The 24,834-nt window shown below is 42.3% G+C and overlaps 1 protein-coding gene across 1 annotated transcript in view; it reads right to left on the reverse strand.

Annotated features, from left to right (window-relative positions):
- SLC17A8 (solute carrier family 17 member 8) overlaps positions 1-24,303 on the reverse strand; it is a 42,887-nt gene extending 18,584 nt beyond the window's left edge. Inside the window, exons 1-5 of the mRNA XM_045780041.2 lie at positions 24,168-24,303; positions 13,361-13,613; positions 5,777-5,895; positions 3,873-3,987; positions 2,460-2,547 (exon numbers count right to left, since the gene is read on the reverse strand). Coding sequence (XP_045635997.1) covers positions 2,460-2,547; positions 3,873-3,987; positions 5,777-5,895; positions 13,361-13,613; positions 24,168-24,268 — 676 coding nt within the window. The 5' untranslated portion in view covers positions 24,269-24,303. The remainder of the gene's footprint in view (positions 1-2,459; positions 2,548-3,872; positions 3,988-5,776; positions 5,896-13,360; positions 13,614-24,167) is intronic.
- Positions 24,304-24,834: the final 531 nt, after the last annotated feature.

Below are 24,834 nucleotides of genomic sequence, written 5' to 3' on the forward strand. Positions count from 1 at the left end.
GAAATCAAGGCTGGGGGAGGGGAGATATATTGCGTGAGGTCACACTGACAGGAACCAGGTCTGTAGGAAATCCAGAGCCTTTATCCGTAACTATTTAATAATTTGGTTCTGCCTCCTCCATTCCAAAACAGCCCGTTAATTCTTCCTAGTAGGAAACATTCTCTCACTGAGGAAATTTTATACTTGAAACTGTCCTTCCCTGTCTAGCAGACAAACTCTCCCTCATCCTTCCAGACACAGCCGAGTGTAATCTCCTGTCACACCCACAGCCCCTGAACATACCTCAGTGGGGCGTGCCACCCAGACTGCCCTGGGGGAGCTCTCTGCCCCTTGATCCCTCCCTCCGTGGGCAGACGGTGGAGGACAGAGGAGCCCTCCAATGCTTGTTGAATGGCGTGAGGAGGGGGAGTAGCTATTAGGAGTGGACGCATCCCCAGGTCTGTCCTCACTAGCTGGGAAAACTTGATCGGATATTTCCTAATGTCCCTGCCAACTCCAACATTTTTCGTGTAAGAACAGATTAACCCCAAATATGGGTTTCCTTCTAATGACATTTTTCCTTGGCTGTTCTTTCAAACCAAGGCCACACACCTTAGCTGGGAAAAGTAATAAAGCCTATGACTTTGATCAGGTAACGTTCCTTGAGAGTCAGCCATTTTTTAAACCAGCCCTTGAAGGGTTATAAAGACACTAAGAATGGGCACGGCAGCCAGTCATTCTCGCTTTGCTGGCAAATCAAAATGCAAAGCCTTATAAATAAACCATCCAAAGAAAATAAGATCAAGGATCTGACAGTTTGTAGGTTGGAATCTTATATTTTTCTAGAGTTGGCGCAAGGTCAGTAGTGAGGTGGAGATGATCTTGAACTACAAACAAGAGGACAGAAATGGTTTCTACGGACAAGAGGGGCTAAAGATTCAAAGGCATCTCAACTGAGCACGCCGTTCCAAGCTAGGCGTAAAATAGGCACATTGGTGAATACGTCACACCAGAGTCCCAGGGATTCTATATTATTATAATAATTATTATCATTATTATGCAAGGAGGTAAAGAGAAAGAGCAAGGGAGAAAGAAATTAAAATATTCACAGAAATTAAGAGGAAGCTTTATCTCTCCCTTTCTCTAAGAAATACATGTTGGTTTTTCCTAGGAAAGACATACTAGCTTAAAACACTAGGCAGAGCTGAATTCTGATCCTAATTTTGCCCAGTCCCCATTATGACTTTCATGGCCTTAAGGCACTTTTATCTCCCTGGGCCCCTTCCCCAATAAAAAAAATATTGGAAAATATATTTTACAACTGTGTTGATGGGGTCAGCATGCACTGTCCTTGTTAAATTATTGTTTGGTATCTAGGTACACCCTTCAAACACTGATTATTCTGGAGATACATAGAGGGCCAGTCCCACAGAGTAAGACAATTTTAACAAGGCGAAGTTTGGTGACCTAGGAATTAAAGTCACTTCACTACTTAAGGACCATTAATATACTTTCAGGTAAGATGGATGGCCTCCATTTTCATCTGGAATATAATGGCAAAAATTAATCAAAAATCTATATGACAATATGTACATAGTAGTGTGTAGTGGGGAAAGTTCTGAATTAAGAATCAGGTGGTCTAGGGGCACCTGGGTGGCTCAGTCAGTTAAGCATCTGTCTTCAGCTCAGGTCATGATTCCAGCTGGGATCAAGGCCCTCATGGAACTCCCTGCTCAGCGGGGAGTCTCCTTCTCCTTCTGCCCCTGCTCTCTCTCTCTCTCTAATAAATAAAGGGAAAAAAAAAAAAGAATCAGGTGGTCTACCTTCTGTTCCATGCCCAGTGTGACCTTGGACCTTGATTTCCATTCAATAAAACTCAACTTTAAACTTAGTTTCAGTTTCTCTGTCTATAAAAAGAAGAGAAGCAAAAGGCTTCGTGATTCTCTCTTTTCTGCTTTTGACCTCGGCAAATATCATTTGTTGGCTAATTCAACCACCACTTCCAACCCCTGCTTTCTGACCGTTCTCTACTAACGGTGCCGGGAAAGTTAGCACTTGGTTTCCTAGCTGCTTCTGCAGTTGGTAAAGCATCTGACACAATTAGGGCCAAGGAAATATGTGGAAGCCTGCTAAGGAGTTTCGGGAAAGCTTTTGCTTTGCTGATAAAAGGAACAGATGTGGTTAGGACAACCATTTCCACTTCTTCCTGCCTGGAATGTGGGCTTGATGCCTGGAGCTGTAACAGCCATCTTGTGAACCTGAGGAACAAGTGTGAGAGTAAAGAGCTATCACTTCTATGATAGTGGAACAGAAAGTCAGAACATGCTCAGGCCCTGATGGATCGCTGAGCAGTAAAACCAACATCAGCAATCACTCACCTTTGGACTTCTGTTACGAGAAAAAAATAAATCCTACATAGTAGGGTCTTCACTTAAAGACAAAGCATTCTTAAGTAAAACTTATGATTCTAATACACTTACCACAAAAAGAGGTTGTGGCCAGTCGGCTTCTCTCCAAAGGTGGTGCCCACTTACTCCACATTCCATGGCAGGCTGGGTAGGTCACACCCTGGCAAAACGGTTGAAAATAGATTATTTGATTTGACTCCAGTTTCTGTTTGTGTTTAAAACATGGATCCTGCTTCTTTAAGAGAGGCTACAAGATAAAAACCCAACTCATAAATACCAAGTAGCCTGTGTCAGCTATTTTAACTCACAGTACAGATGCTGCAATTTGAATATCAGTTCCAGTGTAAGGATGGTGGGGAATGGGGAAGGGGTCTTTATATTTCATATTATTATAGGATATTGGTGTAGAAAGGGATTTCTGCAATCAGCTGACCCTTCCCCTCATTTCCAGATACAGAACCTGAGGCTAAGAGCCATTAAGTGACCACATTCTAGTCTTTATGGCTGTTAATAGCATTGTTTTCCACCCACCAGTATTTTCCGAAGTCCAGTATATGTCCCTCTAGTGGAATGAGAGTTGGATTTGAGTTCCTACAACAAATGACATTTTTTTATCATAATTGGTGCATATATATTCGAATAGGCCTTAGAAAACACTGTAACTGACGCATGAAACCCATGATTTCAAAGATATTGTTGCTTACGATGAGATTCGTGTGTGTGTGTGTGTGTGTGTGTGTGTGTGTGTGTGTGTGTTTAATGAATTGATCTAGGGAAAAACTGTAGGTAAATTACAGTACAAATTGTACATGGATATGACAGAAGTGCTGGAGGTTAGAGGGGAATGACCGAGCTTGGGAAACAGTGGTCTACATCGGGGCTTGGGAAACTATGGCCTGATTTAGCTCACCATCTGTTTTTGTACTGCTCTTGAGGAAGGACTGGTTTTTACATTTTTTCCTAGACTCACATTTTTATTTTCTTCTTAAGTTTTTTTTTAATTCCAGTATAGTTAATACACAGTGTATATTAGTTTCAGGTGTACAATATAGTGATTGGACAATTCTCTGAGTTAAATCTCTGTGTAACACTACACCCTGGACATTTACAGATTTATTAATAAATCCATTTAAATTGCTTTAGTAGAAAGGGACACTGCTGTGTGAACTATAGGATTCGGGCTTCAGTTTCATTGTTTATTAAATGACTGGGTTTGGATTAGATTATCTAATCTAAGATCATTCCAGGCTCATGTGAAATTCTGCACTCTATGAAATGGTACTTTATTGTGTAGACGTTTGTAATCACACAGGCATTCTAATTAAAGTATTCATAATTGTAGGTAAAACCAGAGAGTGGGAAATAGCAGGACAAAGTGGAAGATCAGAAAACTAAGTGAAGCAGGTTTTCTTCAGAAGCTGGATTATCTAAAGGACCACACTGTATCTAGCAGTAGCAAAAGCCATGAAGGAAAGAATCTCCTACCTCCACGAGACCTTGCAAGATTCTGACGCACATGACACAGCCGTAATGCACTCTGGCCGCAGAAGGGATGAACATGTTCAAGGTTGATGTTAAGAAGATGGCAGCTCCAAAGACCCTGAGGGACCAAAACACTGTGTTAGGGGGCAGGCCCACCTGTGGATGTGGCACTTCAGTTAGACATTAGGAATGAACCTCAGCTTTCACGGACAAACCACCATGGAAATTAATAAAAAGAGAAATAGATGTTGTGTTAGGGTCTGGTGTATCCCAAGCTAGACTGTTGGGCGGCTTTGAATCCTCAGCCCGTCCCTGGACCAATTGTACAGGCAGGTCGTTGGCAATACAGGAATGTCCTTCCTGAATGAGGTCCCAAAGCTAGAGACTGACCAACGTGAGGTGAGCTTGCTGGAGATGCACCATTCTGCTTGGTTCTACCCAGCTGACTCATTCGATCACCACATGACATCAGCGCATTTGCATTATGTCTCCCGCTTCACAGTTCTGCTGTCACTTTACCAGAAGGCCATACTCTCTGAAAGCAGGCTGTGTCCTGGGACCGGCCAAGCATAAAATCAACTGTGTACCTGTCTGAGCCCCCAGCTCGCTCCCCAGTGCCCCATGCCTTCTCCTGCCTGCCTGGACCAGAGTGTTCTGGGAAAAGAGAGCAGGCAGCATTTTCTTCTTCTCTCACACATTAATGATGTTTCAGCCCTTTCAACATGATGGGAAACATTATGTGTGATTTTCTTTTATGGCAGAAGTGTAAGCAGTACCCCCAGAGACCAGGTGAGCCAGTATTTTATCACTTTTGAAAAAAATACAATAGGTAAGTGATAATAAATAAAGGATACAAATTAGACAAGAACGTAAGTAAGTAAAGTCATGCTTGTATATATTTGGATCTTATGGTATTGACTTTCAAACTTAAATAAAACAAAATATATTTTATATTGCAACTCAATACATAATCACACACTCAAATGTAACCAAGTTTCAAAAACCAATACTAAAGTGTGCAATGAATTAAGATATTTTCTATTCTATTTTATTCTATTTGATTATCCTCTCTTCTATTTTTCTCTCTTTTTTTAATAAAATGCTCATTGGTAAGTCACTATGTTGATTCCATTACCATCTAATGAGTTGTGTTTTGGAGTTTGAGAAACACAGCTCTATAAAATGTATGGCTCATGAAGTCCATACGTATACAGTGACACAGGACATACAACTGGAAGGAAACCAAAGACATTTGGTACACTCCTTTTCTGCCACATATACATCCTACATATCTTCCAAGTGGCTACCTTCTTCTGCTTGAATGCCTCTAGTGACAGAGAACTCCACTGCTCCTTGAGGCAGCTCATTGTCTTGGATACTTCTAATTGCTCAAACACCTACTGTAGAATTTCAAGGGCATTAAAGACATCTTACACTCTAGAGGCAAACCCCTACTACTCACATGACAAAATCTGTATGATACTGGACTGTACTAATATAGTACATAGAATGTCACTTGTCAAAGGAAACTCAAACATAATCTAAACCACGCTTTATTTCACAGATGAAGAAACAGACCCAGAGAAGGGGAAAAAAAAAAAAAGTGACTCAGTAGAGGTCACCAAGTAAGTTATTTAGGGTCCAGGAACTATTTCTTCTGATTCAGATTCAATTGCTCTTTTAGTGATTACTAAAAGAATTGCAAGATAAATTAAGTTAGGCAAAAAAGTAAATAAAAAGAGACTTTTAAGAACAGAATCATATCAATATCTGGGAATCACATCTATTGGAATGGCTCTTGTCTTTCATTCTGCATCTCTAAATTGAGAGCGAACTCTGAGATTTTATAAAAATACGAAACCGTGTTATGATCTGTACCACATTCATGCTATTTCAGTTCTCCTTACCTGTTAGCAGCAAACTTATTTGAAATGAAACCACCTGGAATTTGTGTCACGATATAACCCCAGAAAAAAGATCCATGGATAAGGCCCACTGTCTCTGGATCCCAGTTAAACTGTGCTGTCTGAAATGAAAAATCAGATATAGTTGTGTTTGTAAGAAAACACTTGACCACCATTTTTCACTGATGACCCTACATAACAACCCCACAAGGTCCTTCTTTCCTTCCTTTACTCGACAAATATTTGTGGAGGGCTTCTTGTATGTTTGGGATGTAGCAACAGACACGACAAAGTCCCTGCTGTCGTTGAGCTTGCCTTCTAGTGAGAGCAAGGAGAGATTATGAACAAACTTAAATACATACATATGTATGTACTATGTATTATGTAATACATACATATGTATGCATGTATTAAATATAAAAATATGTATTTAATAATGATGCAACTCTTTTTTTTTTAAGATTTTATTTATTTATTCGACAGAGATAGAGACAGCCAGCGAGAGAGGGAACACAGGCAGGGAAAGTGGGAGAGGAAGAAGCAGGCTCATAGCGGAGGAGCCTGATGTGGGGCTCGATCCCATAACGCCAGAATCACGCCCTGAGCCGAAGGCAGACGCTTAACCGCTGTGCCACCCAGGCGCCCCAATAATGATACAACTCTTAAGCCATTGAAAATGTGATTCTCCAAACCTAGACCCCCTTTCCTCCCTCTCTTAGCAAAGCAATTCATTCTGTTCAGACTCCTTGCAAATGTTCCTTCCTCTGAGGAAGCTCCCCAACTCCCTTTTTTTTTTTTTAAAGATTTTATTTATTTATTCGACAGAGATAGAGACAGCCAGCAAGAGAGGGAACACAAGCAGGGGGAGAGGAAGAAGCAGGCTCATAGCAGAGGAGCCTGATGTGGGGCTCGATCCCACAACGCCGGGATCACGCCCTGAGCCGAAGGCAGACGCTTAACCGCTGTGCCACCCAGGCGCCCCCCCAACTCCCTTTTGAAGTGGTCACTTTTTCCTGTACTTGTCCCACAGGCCTCTGTCCTTAACAGTCATGGCCCCTGCCTGGTGCTGTTCTCAAACTAGCCATTCACATGTCCATTTCCCACACTGGTGGAAAGCAACCCTAAGGTGGCAGCCATGTCCCTTTGACTTTATAGCCTGAGTACCTAAAATAAATTTCTGAAACATAGAAGGTGCAAGTATATATTTGCCAAAGGAATGAACACATGAATGGCTTTGTAAAGGACTGGGCCACCTGGCTGGCTCAGTCCCTAGTACACGCAACTCTTGATCTCAGGGTCGTAAGCTCGAGCCCCACATTGGGTGTAGCGATTCTGCCTGAATACCTCTAGTAGCAGAGAACTCAACTGCTCCCTGATGCAGCTCATTCTGCCTTGGATACTTCTAATTGCTCACACATCTACTATAGAATTTCAAGGGCATTAAAGACATCTTGGAATCTAGAGACAAGCCCCTACTACTCACATGGCAAAACCCATATGGTACTGGACTATATTAACATAGTCCATTAAAATAAGTCCATGTTACCATAGTCCATTAAAAATAAAATCTCTTAAAAAAAAAAAACAACAATGATATCGAAATGGAAGGTGTTCCTGTTATGGAGGAAGGGTTCTTAATTATCAACATATTATGCCTTCTCAACTTTTGTCGGTTTATTTTGCCATCAGAAGTTGTTACATATTTATTTGCTCATTTATTCAACATTCACCTAGTGCCTCCTGTGTGCCAGGTCAGGTGCTAGACAATGCAAATACTAACTCAAACAAGAATTACCTCTGTGTTCTAGGAGATCACAGTCCATGTAACATTGGCCTGTCCTCTATACCACATTTCCCATTTTACCAATTAGGAAATTGAAGTTTAAGAGTAAAATGAAACTGGGGTGTCTGGCTGGCTCAATTGGCAGAACATGCGACTCTTGATCTCAGGGTCATGAGTTCAAGCCCCAGGTTAGGTAGAGATAACTCAAAAAAAAAAAAAAGAGTAAAATGAAACTAACAATCATTCATTGAAATCAGCTCACCAAATTTTTATTTTGTGCTACTACGTGCCACATATTGTTCTAGGCACTGGGGATACAACAGTGAACAGAACAACAGTAATTGCTGTCTTCACAAAGATGCTGCCTTCACAACAGGGCAGCAGATAGGCAACACGTACAGACCGTGTTAGACAGTGATCAGGGATAAGGAGAAAAAATAAAGCAGGGAAGGGGTCAGGAAGTGCTGGATAGGAGTGAGGTAGAGTGCAATTTTAGAGAAGGAAGTCTTCATTGAGGAGGTGATTTTCGAGTAAAGACCTAAAGAAAAGAAGGAAACAAATCTTGCTGGTCATTATCTGAGAGAACTTTCAAGCAGAGAAATAGCAAGTGTGAAGGCCCTGAGGTTGGAGGAACAGCAAGATGTCAGGATAGCTGGAAGGTAATGAGTGAAGGACACGAGAATAGGAGTTAAAGTAAGAGAGGTTCAAATGTCACCAAGGACCTTGGCTTTTACTCAGAGAGGCAGAAACCATTGGAAGCCTGGAGCAAAAGAGGGACATAATTTTGTTAAGGCACTGTCCATATATTTCCTCCCTTAATTCTTATAACACCTAGAGGTAATTATTGGTTCTTCTTTTGTAGATGAGGAAAATAAGGCTTAGAGAGATTAATTTACTTGCCCAAGGTCATACAACTAGTTACAAGGAGAGCCAAGATCAAGATCTCATATCAGCTTGATCCAAAAAACTACATTCTTTGCACTGCTTGTAGAAATTTGACTTTCTTATTAAGAAAGAGAGACTAGACACCTTTGCCTTGAGTCACAGAATGACCCAAGGAACCAAAGATCCAAGGCAGAGGGATCCACTTCATCCCAAGGCTAATTAGCGATCACAATGTCCCTTGCTCATACTTTTTTCTCTGAGGGGATGGTGCTTCCAGGTATTCTCTGAAAGAGATGATACAGGACAAAGAGCACTTGGGCCTGCTGAGAACTGACCTTCATCATCACTTGAGGGGCATTAGAATCATAATGGCCCCATGAAGGTGCCATTACTATAGGCCAACCACTGTGTCAGGTACTGTGTTGGGTGAAGAACGGCCCCCAAAAGATTTACACACACAATCTGGAATCTCTGAATGCTGCCTTATTTGGGAAAAGGGTTTTGTTGATGTGATAAAATCAAGGATCTTGAGATGAGTTATCCTGCATTATCTGGCTGGGCCCTAAATCCAATGATATGTGTTCTTGTAAGAGAAAGGCAGAGAGAGATTTGGGACAGAAGAGGAGAAGGCACACAGAGAGGAGAAGCTCATGTGAAGACAGAGATAGAGATTGGGGTTATGCTGCCACAAGCCAAGGAACACTGGGAGCCACCAAAGCTGGAAAAGGCAAGGAAGGATTCTTCTGTAGAGCCTTCAGGGTGGCCCTACTGAAACTATCTCAAGTTTCTGGTCTCCACAACTGTGCGAGAATAAATTTCAGTTTTTTTAAGCCACCATGTTTGAGGGAATTAGTTACCACAGCCTTAGGAAACTAATATAGATACTTAATATATTAGCACCAAATTATCTCCTTTGATCTGCAAAGCAGGCCTTTTATTCCTATTTTACAATAAGGGCAACGAGGGTCAGCAAAGAATTGCTAGAAATGCTGGTTCCTGCCTCCCTGGTCACGTTTTCTTCAGAAAGCATTCCCCACCCTCACCCTGGGTCTCTCCCCTGCTGACTGGACATCTGGCCAATCAGGCTTTCTCTGTCTCTGTCTCTCTCTTTCTCTCTCTCCAACCTGAACCCAGATATCGTACTTAGACAGGACTGAACACTTGAACTGAAACAAGTCCCCTTTTAGTCAGCTCCCGAGCAAGACACTTCATCTTTGGAGGGCAATGAGAAGGAAAGAAAACAGTCCGTGGAGAGACCTGGGACAGTGGAGCATACTCAGAGAGAAGCAGATGAGGGACCGTGGGGAGCAAGGAAGCTTAAGGATTAGGACGTTAAGGCTTAAGGACGTTAGCTAAGGATTTCCTACTTCCCAGGAGGGCCAGCTCCACTCTGCCCTTCCTGGCAGAGCCTCTGTTTATGCCTTGAAAAGAATTAGGTAAAGACTCCTTTTCCACCCCTCATGGAGTACAGCCAGGATTTCAGTCCCACCGCAGGCTGGGCTCCCCACTGCCCAGGGCACAGACTGCACATCAGACCTGCTTTCTGCCCTTCACTCTCATGAGATCCCCTGTAGCCCCACCATAATTCCCTTTTTAACTTGACCTGGGTTCATTGCATTTCTCTTCCTTGCAACCAGCAATCCCTGACCAGGACGTAAGGACAACTTGTTCAAGGTCCCAGAGCTAATAAACAAAAGAAGTCAAGTGTGAAACCAGGTCTGGCCAATTCAAAAGCCCATCCTCTTAACTGGACAAGACTCATGATTCATGAGAAGGAGTTTGGACTTTTCCTGAAGGTAAAAAGAGATCATCGCAAAGTTTCTTAAACATCAGTCATTTATTGCTTGCCATATGCCAGATGATGTTCTAAATGGTTCACGTGTTTTAAAATTTATAATTATTAAACTAAAAATGAGTATTCACACATCAGCTAAAACTACTCTGTATACCACTAGTAGAGTATAAGCCAAATATTTGTAAGACCTACATATTCATACTGCTTACTTCTCTCCCTCTTTGGAAAAGGAGGATTTCAAAATATCTCAGGGAAAACTATCTAGATTCCCCCCCTAAAATGAAAAACCAAATAAACAAAAATACCAGTCATTCAGAGACTTAATACGCAGTTAGTGAAATCCTTGTCATCACGTTAAACAGATCAGCTGATAGGTAAGCTTTGTTCTATTTGAGGAAGAGAGAAGTGGCCTGCTATAAATTGGAGCTGTCCTGGAGCTTCTGAAAGGCTCCCAAACTCCTATTTTTGAGACCAGAAGAAATGATGCAAAGCATACTTCGAATCTCAATCAGCTTCTCTAAGACTCCAAAGGGAAAACCACAGAAACTGGAGAGCACGCACTAGCATTGTTCCTTAGGTTTATCAGAATGTCTTTTCCATATGCCTCCAAGCAGACTCTGTTGACCTAGGCCTATCTTTCCAGCCAACAAACAAATGCAAACCAGCATCTCATTTTGATCTGGGCCTTGGCAGACAAGGTTTAATTAGCTGGCCCTGCTCACAAAAGGCTGGGAGAATGCATGCGATACACATCTGAAACCTCACTAATATACATCATTCTTTATTTAAAAAATACATGGCTTGCCCCATCACACCTCTCCTGCCCTCCCTCCCCACCAACAAATAAACAACTAGCATATCCCTTTAGAACAAATTCAGCTGCGGCATCAAAAAGAGGCTCGAAGACTCTCCATTGTGCTCTTTTCATCTGTCAGAATAATCTCTTAGCTAAAGGGGAAGCAAAAAAAAAAAAAAAAAGCCTGCAGGGGCCAACTAAAGACTCCTTTTTAATGGATCAAAATCAAATTTTCCCAAACCAGTGCTGGGCAGGAACTGTTCCAGGTAACGCTAATAGATGTGGCATGAAAGAAAGTGTTCTACAATGAAGTCCGGGAAATAATGCATACCACAGCCCCTTCTTGGAGACTCTCACAGGACACAGCACAATGAAAGCTCCCATTTCCTACAACACCTTCTTCCTAGCACAGCCGACAGAACAGTGATGGGCCAAACACCAGCTTGAGAAACTCTGATGTGAATGTGTCTCCACATATGGGCAGGGACCAGAGGACCACTAGAGACTGTGCAATCCACATGTTCCTCCACACGAGTCATTCCCATGCGTGTGTTCGATGCAATGAAACTGTATCCACGGGGCGTCCACTGGGCGTACGTTTTTGGTTTTTTCCCCATAGCCTCCGTACTTCTCTAGGCCTACCATGTAAGAAACAAGCCAGATTTTATCTTCCCAGTGATCCATAAAAACAATGCTTTTTCTTTTATTTAAATTCAATTAGCCAGCATCTAGTACAGCATTCGTTTTTGATGTAATGTTCAATGATTCATTAGTTACGTATAACACCCAGTGCTCATCTTACCACGTGCCCTCCTCCATGCTTTCAAGTCACCATCAGAGTATGCTTGCTTTAGGACCACAACGGCCTTTGAACTGGGGCTCCTGCTTCCACTTGCTTCAATCCCAATCCCCTGGGAGACCACTGGCTTGATAGCGATCATTGTGGAACAGATTTGATCATACGGCCACTCTGCACAAAGCCCACCCAGGGCTCCCGACATGGTTTACCAGGCTTTACCTGGCCTAACCCCTATTTACCCTGGTGTCTCCTTCTCTTGATGCTCATTCATGCTCTACTCTCTTACAGGGGTTTTCAGCCTGGAGTCCAAGGATGGGATCCTGTGGAACTGTTGAACTTTGATGGGGAAAACCATCATTTTTATTTTCACTAACTGCTAGCTGAAATTTAGCATTTCCTCTGATTTTGAATGTAGGCAACAAACTACGGTAATATTATCAGTACCTGTGGTTCCATCACTAGTGGAAATTATAAATCTGTTCATATGACGGTTCTCACCACTATCTTAAACTATGGTTTATACTTCAAACTTACAGTAATTTTATTTTATTTTATTTTTTAAAGATTTTATTTATTTATTTATTTGTTAGGAAGAGAGCAAGAGAGCACGAGCAAGGGGAGCAGCAGGCAGAGGGAGAAGCAGGCTCCCCACTGAGCAAGGAGTCAAATGTGGGACTCAATCCCAGGACCCTGGGATCATGACCTGAGCTGAAGGCAGACACAACTGACAGAGCCACCCAGGAGCCCCAAAGTTACAGTAATTTTAGACTCGTTAAATTTTGTCATCTGATGTGTTCATAAAGAAGCCCATATGTTTCTACATCATTAATTTCATTTTTAAATACTTTGACATCTGTATTCCAATATAATTGGTTTCCTTTATAATCCCGTGCATTTTATTTTAAGAATTCAAAACATTGTTTTGACAAAGGGTTCCTAAGTCTACAGCAGGTTGCCAAAGGGGTCCATGGCTCAGAAAAGATGAACTCCTATCTCAGTTCCTAAACACGTAATTTTCTCTCTCTTCCCCTCCCTCTCCCTCCTTCTCTTTCTCTTTCTCTCTCTCTCTCTCCTTCTCTTTCCCTCCCTCCCCTTCTCTCCTACAGTCTTTCATACAAGATGTTCCTTTTTCTTCAAACACTCTTCTTCCCACCTCACCAAAACACCCTTTGTCTGTCAATTCCTCCTTATCTTTCGGAACCAGCCATCCCTTTCTCTGGGAATTCTTTCACGATATCAAAGTCTGGTCCAGCATTTTCCTATAGGACCCCAAGCATCTGAACACCTCCAACACAGCACCTACAACCGTGAATTATGCTCACTTACTTGTCCATCTCTATGACGACAAGGGCCCAGCCTGTGCTTTTCATCATTCTATTCCCTTAACCTTGCACCGTGCCTGGCACATCGTAGCCATTCTACATTTTTGCCACATCAATGGAAGAGGTGTGGTGCTTTCTTTCCTACAACAAAGTATTTGCACAGCTGTGGCCAAAAGAGCTCCCACCCAACCCAACGAGAACACTGACCTGAATTTCTGGTTTTCCATCAACATATACAGTGCTGTTGTTGACCATTTCCACAATGGCAACTCCAAGATTGCACCGTATCCCAAAGGAAATGCAGAATCCCAGCCCACTCATCATGGCAATGATGTAACGCTTGGGGAGGCCACAGCAGTGACAGTTGCAGAGTGGGGGCCTCTGCCTGGAGGTCTGCACTGGCCTTCCTTCTTCATTCAGCTCAGTGCTGTCTTCTTCCTCATTGGTCCCATCAATTTTTCTATAGTGGAAGAAAAATGGTTAGAGAAGAAAGGCCAGGATTAGAGAAAAAAGGAAATATATGAGGCAAAAAGAAAAGGTGTATGGAAGAAGAAAAAGGGAAACCCAAAGTAGGATGCAGACTGCCTTTTAAAAAGTTATTGTCATGACAATAAATAATAACGGCTAAAATTACTGATATTCTGGATATCATATTGCACTTTTATAGGCATTAGGTCATTTAAAGCTCACAACTCCATGGCATAGATGGTGTTATCTTGCCATTATGTAGATCAGGAAACTAAGTCATCTGAGGTGGGATGCAAGTCCAAGTCCAAGTCTGTGTCCTCAGCAATACGCTTTACTGAATTTCCTGCTGGAAGAGTATTGACAGACTTCATCCACATTGCATGACCTAGCTGACTATTGCACTTGACCTTGATTTTAGTATCATCTGGAGCTTGCTAAAAAGATACACAGTAGAAAATCAATCCATTTGCAGATTCTTCCTCTTTATCTAAATCTTGACAAAATATTAGGTAGAGGTAGGGAGGCACATCTTCTATCACAGCACATACCCAGTTGGTTGTATATCCTTTCTTCCTAGGTGGTTCTTCTAAGGAGGTGATCTGATCCTTTGGCACCTTTTAACCAGATGCTAGGATTTTTCATTGACTTCTATAGGTTCAGATTACGTATGTCAATTACAGTGAATTTACCCTTTTTTAAAAAAAATAAAAAGGAATTGGACAAATTGAACGCTGTCAATTAAACATCTCACATATTGTAACCCTTCTGAGGATGTTGCTATGGCCCAGTTAAGGTCCAAGTTTTTGTAAAAATGAGCAAAACTTCTAAGTTTTCATGAATATTGAATTCAGTAATAAATAGCTAATACGATGATTAACAGAATAGCTTGAAGCGCAAATAATCTGCCCAACCAATCCGTAGAGAACATGATATTGGTAGCTTCTTAAGACTCAAGCAAAATCAGGTTTAAAGTATATGTATAGAGATTCAATTCAAGTATACTAGATTCAATTCAATCATCAAATATTTATTGAGTGCATGCTGTATGGCAGGCACTGTACCAAGTGTTCGGGAGCAATAAAGAATGTGACATGTTCTCTGCCTCCCTTCAGCTCTTAGCTGGTGAGGAAGAAAGAAAAGGAGCCATAATTACTGCATGATTCAGGTTTTGTTGAAATCGAAGTGAAGAGCAATGATAAAACAAGGGAAGGAGATTTCAATATTTAACTGAGCTCAGAGCGGTAGCTTAATAAATGGGTGAGCACACTGAAGTAACCAGAAGAGAACTTCAGCAACTTCTCAACGTACCTAGCTACCCACCTGCACTTATGCTGATGCATTCTACCTTTTCTTTGGTAATTGTCCACACTTCTACCCAAAGCCAACCTCTCTTCAGATCTCACCCCCTCTCATCTACTCAAGGATATTGTTCCAGAAATTCCCACTCCCATAATTCATCAATTATTTTCTCCTCTCTACTGGATCATTCCTGTTGTCTACAAATATGTTCTTATTTCTCCTACATCAAAATTTAAAATAAAACACTTTCTTCTCCAGCTACCCCCATTCTCATCTTCTCTTTTTTTTACAAAATTCGGAAGTCACTTTCTTCAATTTCCCACCTCCCATTCTCTCTTGGACCCATTCCAACCGGGTATCCCCCAACCTGTCCATCAAAATTGCTTTTCTTAAGGTCATCAATGCTTTCCATTGACCTTTGGCTCAATCCAATGGTCATCTTAGGTCTTCATGTAATCAGCCTATCAACACTTAACACAACTGATCACTCTTTCTTCCTTTATTTTCTCCCAAGAAACAACACTCATGTGCTCTTCCTCCTAATTCTCTGACCACACTTTCCATTTTGTCTCTTAAGCTAATTCCCTATTCCCTTGACCTGTTAACACTGGGATGCCCAGGACTCAGCTCACAGATCTCTTTTATTTTCTATCTACACTCTGTAGGTGATCTAATCCCATCTGTGGGCTTTAGATACAGATTCCAATTTTCATAAATAGACTTATTTGACATCTCCTTCAGCACACAATCAGCATCTCAAACTTAAAATATCCAAACTGAGTTTCCCTAAAAAAATTTAATTTCTGAAATCTTTCCCATCCTAAGTAATGATAATTTTGTTCCTCTGGTTGCTCAGGCAAAAACCTTGAAGTCATCATCCGATGCTTTGTTTCTTCTCCACCCTATACCCAAACTAGGAGCCAGTGTGACTTAGTATGAATGTTTACTCTTCCACTTATTTAGCTGTGTGACTTTGGCCTAGTTAACCTCTCTGGGCTTCTGTTTCTTCATCTGTAACCTAGGAATTATAAAAGTAGTTTCTTCTTCGTGAGGTTCTTCTCAGGATTATCATAAGTGGATTATTATAGTTAGACCATTTGGAACAGAACTTAACACACGTTAAAAACTCAATATATACCAGCTACTTTTATTACATTAATCCCCACAATCGCTTAATGAGTCCATTGTGTTAAACTGAGCATTGATGCCATGTATTGTCACTTATATTGATGTTCAAGAACCATTTGGATCACAGGACTATTTATAATTTGTAGCCCTGGTGGTCTACTGTTGCCCTTGTAAACTTCCTAGTACTGGGTGTAGTCTGAGACTCTTCCTACCAAAATCTTTCCCTTTCTCCTATACAGATAACATCACAGTCCCATTATTTTCCCAGCCCCCTCAGCTCTTTCCCCATTTTCCCTCAATAAATCTTTTATGCAACTGTCCCTGTCTGTGTGCATGATGCCATCTGGGACATCCTGACAGTGTCCAGAAGAAGGACACAACGGTATGGGGGGCAGAGAGAAAGGAAAGAGTAGTTTGATAAAAAGGAAGATAAACCCCAAGGAAGGAGGTACGGGCTCCCCAAGCAGCAGGACCTACAGCCTCCTGACCTTGAGCACTTCCTACAGCACTCCCCAAGTTGGAGATAGGATGTGGGGAGCTGTGAAGAGGAGGCTTGGGCACTGGGTTGCAATTTTCCTTGCCCCAAGTGCTAGTAAAGTCACCAGACTTCAAGCCACCATGCAACCAGGAGCAAACATGGATCAACCACTACAGGGACCCCCTGAGTTGTTTGTGTGTCCCTTGCACAACCTAGTTGTGGCAGGAAGTGCCCACACACATCATCTGAAAGTTCATTTCCATCAGGCTGGGGCTCAGAGTCAGATTTGATTTAAGAACAGTAAAGTAGGGACACCTGGGTGGCTCAGTCAGTTATGTGGCTGTCTTCGACTCAGGTCATGATGTCCTGGGATCGAGTCCCAGCTCCTTGCTCAGCAGAGAGCCTGCTTCTCCCTCTGCCTGCTGCTCTCCCTGCTTGTGCTCTCTCTCTAACAAATAAATAAAATTTTTAAAAAATAAAATAAAAACAGTAAAATAGTGGAACATTTCTTGTAGAGCCAAGCTCAGAGAGGAAGATTCTGAACCCCCTCCCCCTGTATGATGGGACAAGTCAGGCTTCACTGCCATCAGTCAACCCAGGTTTGATAGCCAGCTCTGCCACTTATTGTCCAGTACCAGCTGTGCGACTCTGGGCAAGGGAAGTTGGCCATTCTGAAACTCACTTTTCCTCATCTGTAAAATGAATGCGATATTTATCTCACAGAGCTGTTGTTGAGATTAAATGAGCCTACACAACAATGAGTAAAACACTACCACCACAAATGAGTGGCAGTTGATTCAGTGTTAGTGCCTACACCATCCCTGATGTGTCCTAGGTCCTGGACACATTCCTCAGCTGGACCATTTATCACATTGAGTTAGTTATTTGCTTCCATCAGCATAGTAGGTGTTGAGTAAATATTTGTTGATCTGAGAATGTGAATGAGTGAGTGAATGCCTCCCCAGGAGACATGAGCATGTTGAAGGCAGGAACCATTTCTGACTCATCTTTATTCCCAGGGCCCAGCGTACGGCCTGGACATAATTAATCCCTATTCAACTGAATGGAATTGGTGGGTCAATTCCAGACTTCACTCCTGATTTGAAGCACTTACACCTAGAGGTAAAGATCTGTTCACCCCTGCCCAGAAACAAGTTTGTTTGTTTGTTTGTTTGTTTGTTTGTTTGTTTGTTTTTCTGAAGAGGGTTGGGGTCATAAGGAGAAAAGGCGACTCCTTTCTTAAGAAGTGGAGGGCTTTAATTATCCAAAAGAGCTGTTCATCATATTAGGTGTTTTGGTGTTTGCCTGCACTTGGCCTATAAGATCAGAGAGCGTCATTCTTGCCAGCGTAACATCTGTCTTGTTTCTCCAAACGCAGAGAGCTGCAGTCTGTGGGCTGCTGGCCCTTTACACACTAGGAAAGTACAAGCCCATTGTTCACAAACACAATTGTCCAGTAAACATTTCAGCCCCAGGAGTCTAATTGCTGACGATGTGCTCACTAGCCTTTAGGCACTTACAGAACTACTTACTTACTTCGAAGTACCCAGTAATTGTGGAGCAGGTTTGGTTTGGTTTTGTAGGCAATAAGGTCAACATTTGGAGCACAAAGTGAGCAGAACTTACGGATCATTTTGTGGCTTTTTAAAATCCATTCACTTGCTCACTTATGGTAAGTATTTATTATGAGCTGAATTGTGTCCCCACTGTTCCCACCCTACATTCTTACTTTGAAGCCTTAACCCTCAGGACCTCAGAATGTATTGGGACAAAGGGCCTTAAAGAGCAATTAAATGAAATTATATGGCTGGGCCCTAATGCAGTAAGACCAGCGTCCTTATAGGAAGAAATTTGGGCACACAGACATCAGGACTGCATGTCCACAGAGGAAAGACCATGTGAAGACCCAGCGAGTAGGTGGCCTTTAGGAGAAAGCAAACTGTCGACACCTTGATGTTGGACTTCGAGTCTCCAGAACTGTGAGAAAATAAATTTCTGCTAAGTTTCCCGGTCTCTGGTACTTTGTGACAGCAACTCAAGCAGACTGATACAGTATTCTAACTGACCTTCCAGAAGAAGGTCATTTACATATATATATATATATATATATATATATATATATATATATATATATATATATATATATATAATCATACTCTTCAATAAATAGGTCTCCCTTTAGCTGGTTTTGTTGTTGTTGTTGTTGTTGTTTTAAGAGAGATGCCTGAACTATTATGGCAGATTATAGAAAAAGTAGATGTGCTATATGGATTTACTAAATAAGGCAGAAAACCCATAAGCTAAATATATTCCTTAGGAAGCCTGAGGAATCACACTCCTTTACCAAGACAGTGAGGAATGGGGCCACCAGCACCACTGAGCCTCTCAGCAGTGGCTGTCCCAGGCAGATCCCATCTGACAGCAGGAGGTGCTATTCCAGAACTGGGCTCCCAGTGGCCGTCAGAAGCTAGAAGTCTGGAGTGGCAGAGGCCAGTGGCAGGACTTCAAGATCAGAGACAAGGGCAGTGAGGTCAGAATGGCATTTGAAGGATCTGCCTCACAGAACTGACAGCCATGAGATTGAACACAGAGCATGGACACAGAGTGTGAGATCGTGGGGTTGCTCATGAACACATACCAGAGAGCTTCCACTTGGAAAGAGGCACTAAACAGCCAGTGGATGGCTGGCTTGGCTGGTGGGTGGTGGCCAGCTTCTGCTCTCAGCCACCCAGGCCTGGAGCAGTGGCACGTGGGGTAGCCGTGGGAGCAGAGACAGAAGGAATGTCTGGGATCCCACTCACCATGACTGATGCAGCTACCACTGCTGTCAGCCACCAAACTAATGCTGAGCCCCTGATACGGGACGGTCCCTGAGGAGACAAACCAGCCTCATGGTGCCAAATTGTTTATATCAGACTCCTTCCATCTTGGAAAGGGTAGCAGTTCATCCTGACCGGGGCTGACATATATTCCACACATAAGCCTGCAAGTCTTGGCTAGCATCACCGCCTGAGGATTTGCAGAATCCTGATTAGCCAACATGGGATCCCACATAACATCACCTAAGACCCAAACACTCAGTTTATGGCAAAGGAGGTACAGCAGGGGGCACATGACAGTGGGATCCACTGGTCCAACCACGAGCCGCACAGTGCAGGAGCTGCGCCTACCAGAGCAAAGGAAGCCTCTTCAAGATGCAGCAGAGGCATTAGCTCAGAGAGGAATCCCCATGAAGATAGGGTGCCGTCCTTCAGGATGCAGTATGTTCCATAAACCAACAGTTATTATAATGGTGTTATGGCCCCAATAGGCTGAATACATTGTCTGAGAAACACAGGGTGGAAGTGGGAGTAGACCACTTACCATCATGCCCAGTAACTCACTTATGGACTATCTCATCTCTTCAACTTTAGGCTCTGTGGGTCTAGGAGTCTTGATGCCCAAGGAAGAATTCTTCCTCTTGGGAATACAATGAAAATCCCATTAAATATAGCTACAACTGCTGCCCAGTCATGTTGGGGTCCTCATACCAAGACCAAAAGGCAAGGCCATGGGTCACCATAGTGGCGAGGCTGGTTGGTCCTGAATTGGTCCTGATCCTTAGCAGGGGCAGCCTACAGTCAATGACTCACTGATGCACAGACATGAAAGACTCGCCCCTTTGCTTAAAGGGACAGCTCAGTGCCAGTGATGCCCCAGACCCTCCCACTGTGATCTGGCCCCTGTGCATACCTGAGATCACATCTTTGCTTGGTTTTCTCCTTTCCGATCTTGCTTTACTCCCTGCCTCGCAATTTCCGCCTCTGTAAATCACATCCTAGGCTCTCCAAATCCCTGTCTCAGGGTCTACTTTTAGGGAACCCTAGCTAAGATAGAAGTGGGGTAAAATGAAGCAGGGAAGAGAGATAGGGCGTGGGTGGGGGAGGGGGAGAAGGAGAGCTTTCTCTTTAAATAGGATGGTCAGAAAAGTCCTCCCTGGGAGAATAAGCCATCAGGCAATTAGAGAAAAAACTTTCAGGGTGAAAAACTAGATGCAAAAGCTGGCAAAGGCGTGGGTCTGGGGAGTTCCCATAAGAGTGCAGAGTGTGGCTGGAGTGGGGTGAGGCAGGAAAAGAAGGCCAGAGATGAAGTCAGAGTTCTCAAGTTCCCACAGATCAGGTAGGGCCTTAAAAGCCATTGAAAGGACGCTGGCTTTAATTCTGAGAGAGGTGAGAAACCGTTGGGAGGTTTTGAGCAAGGGAGAGATGTGACCTGACTTTGCTTTACTAGCCTTACCCTGGCAAGTTGGAAGCCAAGTTGCCTGAAGTTGTCCAGGCAGAAAGTAAATGCTGTCACAGCCATTAGAACCCAGGCTCACCTGACCGCAGAGCCCACTCTCACACACTTGCATTTGTCAATGGAGTAGACAGTGCATGCCTGGCACATAAGTTGAACACACAGTCACTGAATGCTGAGGAGGGACAAAACACACAGAGATTGACTCCATCTCTTTAAAGAGAAGATATAAATACAAGGAGACCAGGCACCCCTTCAGTTCCCTTGGGAAATCTTCAATACTACAACTCCCTAAACCTAAATGAGTCATTAAGTTTCAACACAGTTAAGTGGGAAGAGCAAAGACACTTAGGTAGAGAGGTCACACAGTGTAATGACAAAAGTGGGCAGAGAACATCTGGTCTGAAACCCAACTCTGCCACTTACAAGCTGTGTGACCTTGGGTAACTTACTTAACCTCTCTGTGCCTCAGCTTTCTCAACTAAAATGGTCCTTAACTGCAATAGTCCCCACCCCATGGGGTTTAATGGAATTTAATGTGTTTACAGCGCCAGGAACAGATAATGTTTTCCATTAGTATTTTATTATACATAAGCAATTAGAGGACATCCATATTGCATGTAAGTTGAATAAATCTACATGTCAATTTCTAGGTATCAACTTCCAAATTTAATGCCTTTTATGTCATCTGTTCCAATACTGGACTATACATGAACATATTCTTTCTTCCTATACTTCCGAAATATTATTGTACTTTTAGCTGATGAAATTGTTCAGCTGCTTTTTATCCATGACTCTTCTCCAGAAAGGCTAATAATGCCTGACTGTAATCAGCCCCATGTATGCACTTCAAAAGCTTCCCTATGCATCTGCCACTCCCCTGACCATGAGGAATGCTCAGTAATTAAAAAGCATCCCAAGAGGGGTACCTGAGTGGCTCAGCTGGTTAAGCATTCAACTCTTGGTTTCCGCTCAGGTCACGATCTCTGGGTGGTGAGACCAAGTGTTGAGTAGGGCTCTGCGGTCAGCGTGGAGTCTGCTTGAGATTCTCCCTTGCCCTCCCCCTCTGCTCCTCTCTCCGCAATGCATGCGTGTACTCTCTCTCCCTCAAATAAACAAATAAAATCTTTCTTTAAAAAGACACCCCAGGAATTCCAATTAGATGATGATTTCAGTATCAAGTATTACAAGACATCGGTGATTGACACTGCTTGCTTAAGTTCTAACTTCTGAATGTTCCTCTGCCTTACAAAACAGAAAACGTTTTTTTTCCGATTTTTTTTCCATTGGATTCTGCCAATTGGTTTTAGGTGAAAAATCAGCAAGGGGAGGGAATGTTCATTGTATACCGGGCTCTGGACAAGGCACCTGATATATAAATATCTTACAGACAAGGTGAACACCAAGTGTGTGTCAGAGTTGGTCTCACTGGAGGAACCGTAATTCTGCAGCTCTGCCCAAAGACTGTCAGAGCTTAGGGTCAACTTGGATTGCTAGTCAATTAGTGCCTTTTTTTTAACCTTCCTCTACCAATAATTTCCTTCAGGATCATGGAAGGAAGGGGTTCAAGTTTGGCTCTATTTTTTCTCAAGTCATTCTATTATTAAGCCAACAGCGATAACATCTAACATGCGTTTAGTGCATTCTGCTTCCCAAGTCCTGTTAGCCATTTTTCTATTGTATTGTGATTCACTTCCAAGGAAACCATTCAGAGTCCTAAACACATAGCTCAGTTTTGGGTTGAGGTCGTACAACTTGGAAATTGTGAATTTTGTTATATTCCTAAGCAAACCAATCTGGCAAACAAAAGAATTTTCAAGTGGATCATCTAATCAAACATTGCAAAAACCAGCTCTTACAGTAAGTCTCTTACCGAAGAAAGTGATTCAATTTCAAAAAAGCAATTCAACTTAATGTTGGAAAGAAAATTCCTAACTGCTTCCTTGTCCAATATTGTATAAACTAAGGCAGAGTTTGATGATTATAATGGTGGCTGTAGTCGACTATAGTCCAGAGTCACGGTTTTTGTTCCTGGCTTTATCAGATTCCTTTGTCATCATAGTTGAATATGCCAATCAAGCCATTATGCCTCCTTTTTCGTTTTTAATCAAATGAACACCACCACAGTAAGACGGATGTTACCTGGGGAGTGCGCAACACAAGGCTAAAACATTCTTAACATTATAATCACTTCCTATGTTTGGCTGGTTTATCCTGCTGTCAGCTAGGTTTTTATCTATACATGATAATTCAGTGTGGGTCTAATTGAACCTTTTTGTTTTTAACATTTAAATTAATAAAGGGCTGAACCCAGTTCTCTTACTATGAAAGTTCGTCAAGAGTGATACAGTGGAAATGTCACACTGACAGGAGCCCCTGTGTTATAAAACCCAAGGAATGGAATGAATCTGTGTGCCTAGAAACAGTCCTTTGCATGCTGAAGTTTTTTTAATTTAAGGGATATCATAAAAAGTTAAAAGGTGATGCCAGATGGCATTTTCACTCATCAGGATGAGAAATAGTCATTCAAACATATAAAAATATTATCAAGAGTATTTTTCACATTTATTTATATCAGAGGGTTTTAAAAAAATCACCTTACCTTGTACATAAGGACTGCTTACAAATTCATCTATAAAACCTAGAAAGGCTATGTCTATAAAAAATCACAAATTACAATGTCACATCAATTCATTCATTTGTGGCAAACTCTCCTAATAATAATGCATTTCACTTTAAAAAAAGATTTATTTTTTGGTTTGGACAAAAACATTCATTTTAATGATGGTACATAGTATTTTCTCACTGTAACCATGTAAGGTTTCTTTTTACTTAAATACTAATTTTTAAACATACTTTCTTCAAACTATTGTGTAACTATTCTCTTCTTTCAAAACCAATCAGCAACCACCTTATATAGTTTATATAACAAGATGAACATATATCTAATTTTCATTTGTAGTGAAAAATTCTTAAAAATTATTTCAAAAGCATAACCATGTAACAGGGTTCCTGATTTTGTCATTATTATTGAATTAACAGGAAATATTATCTCCCTATATCTTTTCTAATTCAATGCCGAACACACAATATGCAACATCACCATCTCCGGCAAGTACTAATACTGCCATATAAGCAGAATGCCTGTCTTGCTATTTTCCTAATTCAATCCTATATTTTTGATACATCTTTTTTTTTTCCTCCAGGCTTAGTGTGTTGGAGCTAGAAGGGGCTCCAGAAGCCATCTAATCTGACCTACCACTCCTTTTTTAAAAGGTGGCTTTTAAAATATGAAGCAAAGCCTTTCAAACATTGGCAATGTGAAACTACCCAGACATAAACCCAAAGTTTGCATTCAAACTTTACCTTTGTAAAATCCCCAACGAATCTCCCACGGCGTTCTTCACTCCTTCCTTTCCAGGTTTCAGAATTTTTTCTTTGAAGGTATCAAATGCTTTAAAAGGCATTTTGAATGGGTGAGGGGGACCTCCAAGCACTAACAGTTAAGTCTCACAAACTGTCATCGTTTTTCATTTCCAGCGTGGGGACCACTCTGCTCTCCTCGAGGAGTAGCCTGAAGTCAGTTCTCATGGAGGTAACTACTTAACATCAAAAAGGAGATGAAATCCAGCCCAGCTCTTCCAAGATGAGACACCCCTCCCAAATCCCCCCCCAACAGAGGCCAAGTAATGTCTGGCTGGGAGTTCAGTCCCTTGAAAGCTACAAGCTCAGCAGTGCCTGTGGCACTGTCTCAGGCAGCCACTCTCGGGCTGAGCGCAGCCTCACTCCCTCCCTGGGGCTGCAGCTGGAGAGGCTCAAGTGGGCTCCAGCCCACGAGGTGTCCTGAGACCAGCAACAGCAACTGCAGCCTCTCTCCAGCCCCTCCTGCTGCTTCTGACCGCATCCCCCTCCTGCCTCACTCAGCCCGAAGCTCTCACTGAGTGATCCTTTCCAAGGTGATGCTATAGTAACCAGCACAATACCTGCCCCTCAGCCGCTGGGGCTTATTAATGGGCTGTCAGCCAGAGCAGAC

Source organism: Ursus americanus, chromosome 17 (genome assembly GCF_024610735.1).
Source record: "Ursus americanus isolate L20-20 chromosome 17, mUrsAme1.1.p, whole genome shotgun sequence".
Taxonomy (NCBI): domain Eukaryota; kingdom Metazoa; phylum Chordata; class Mammalia; order Carnivora; family Ursidae; genus Ursus; species Ursus americanus.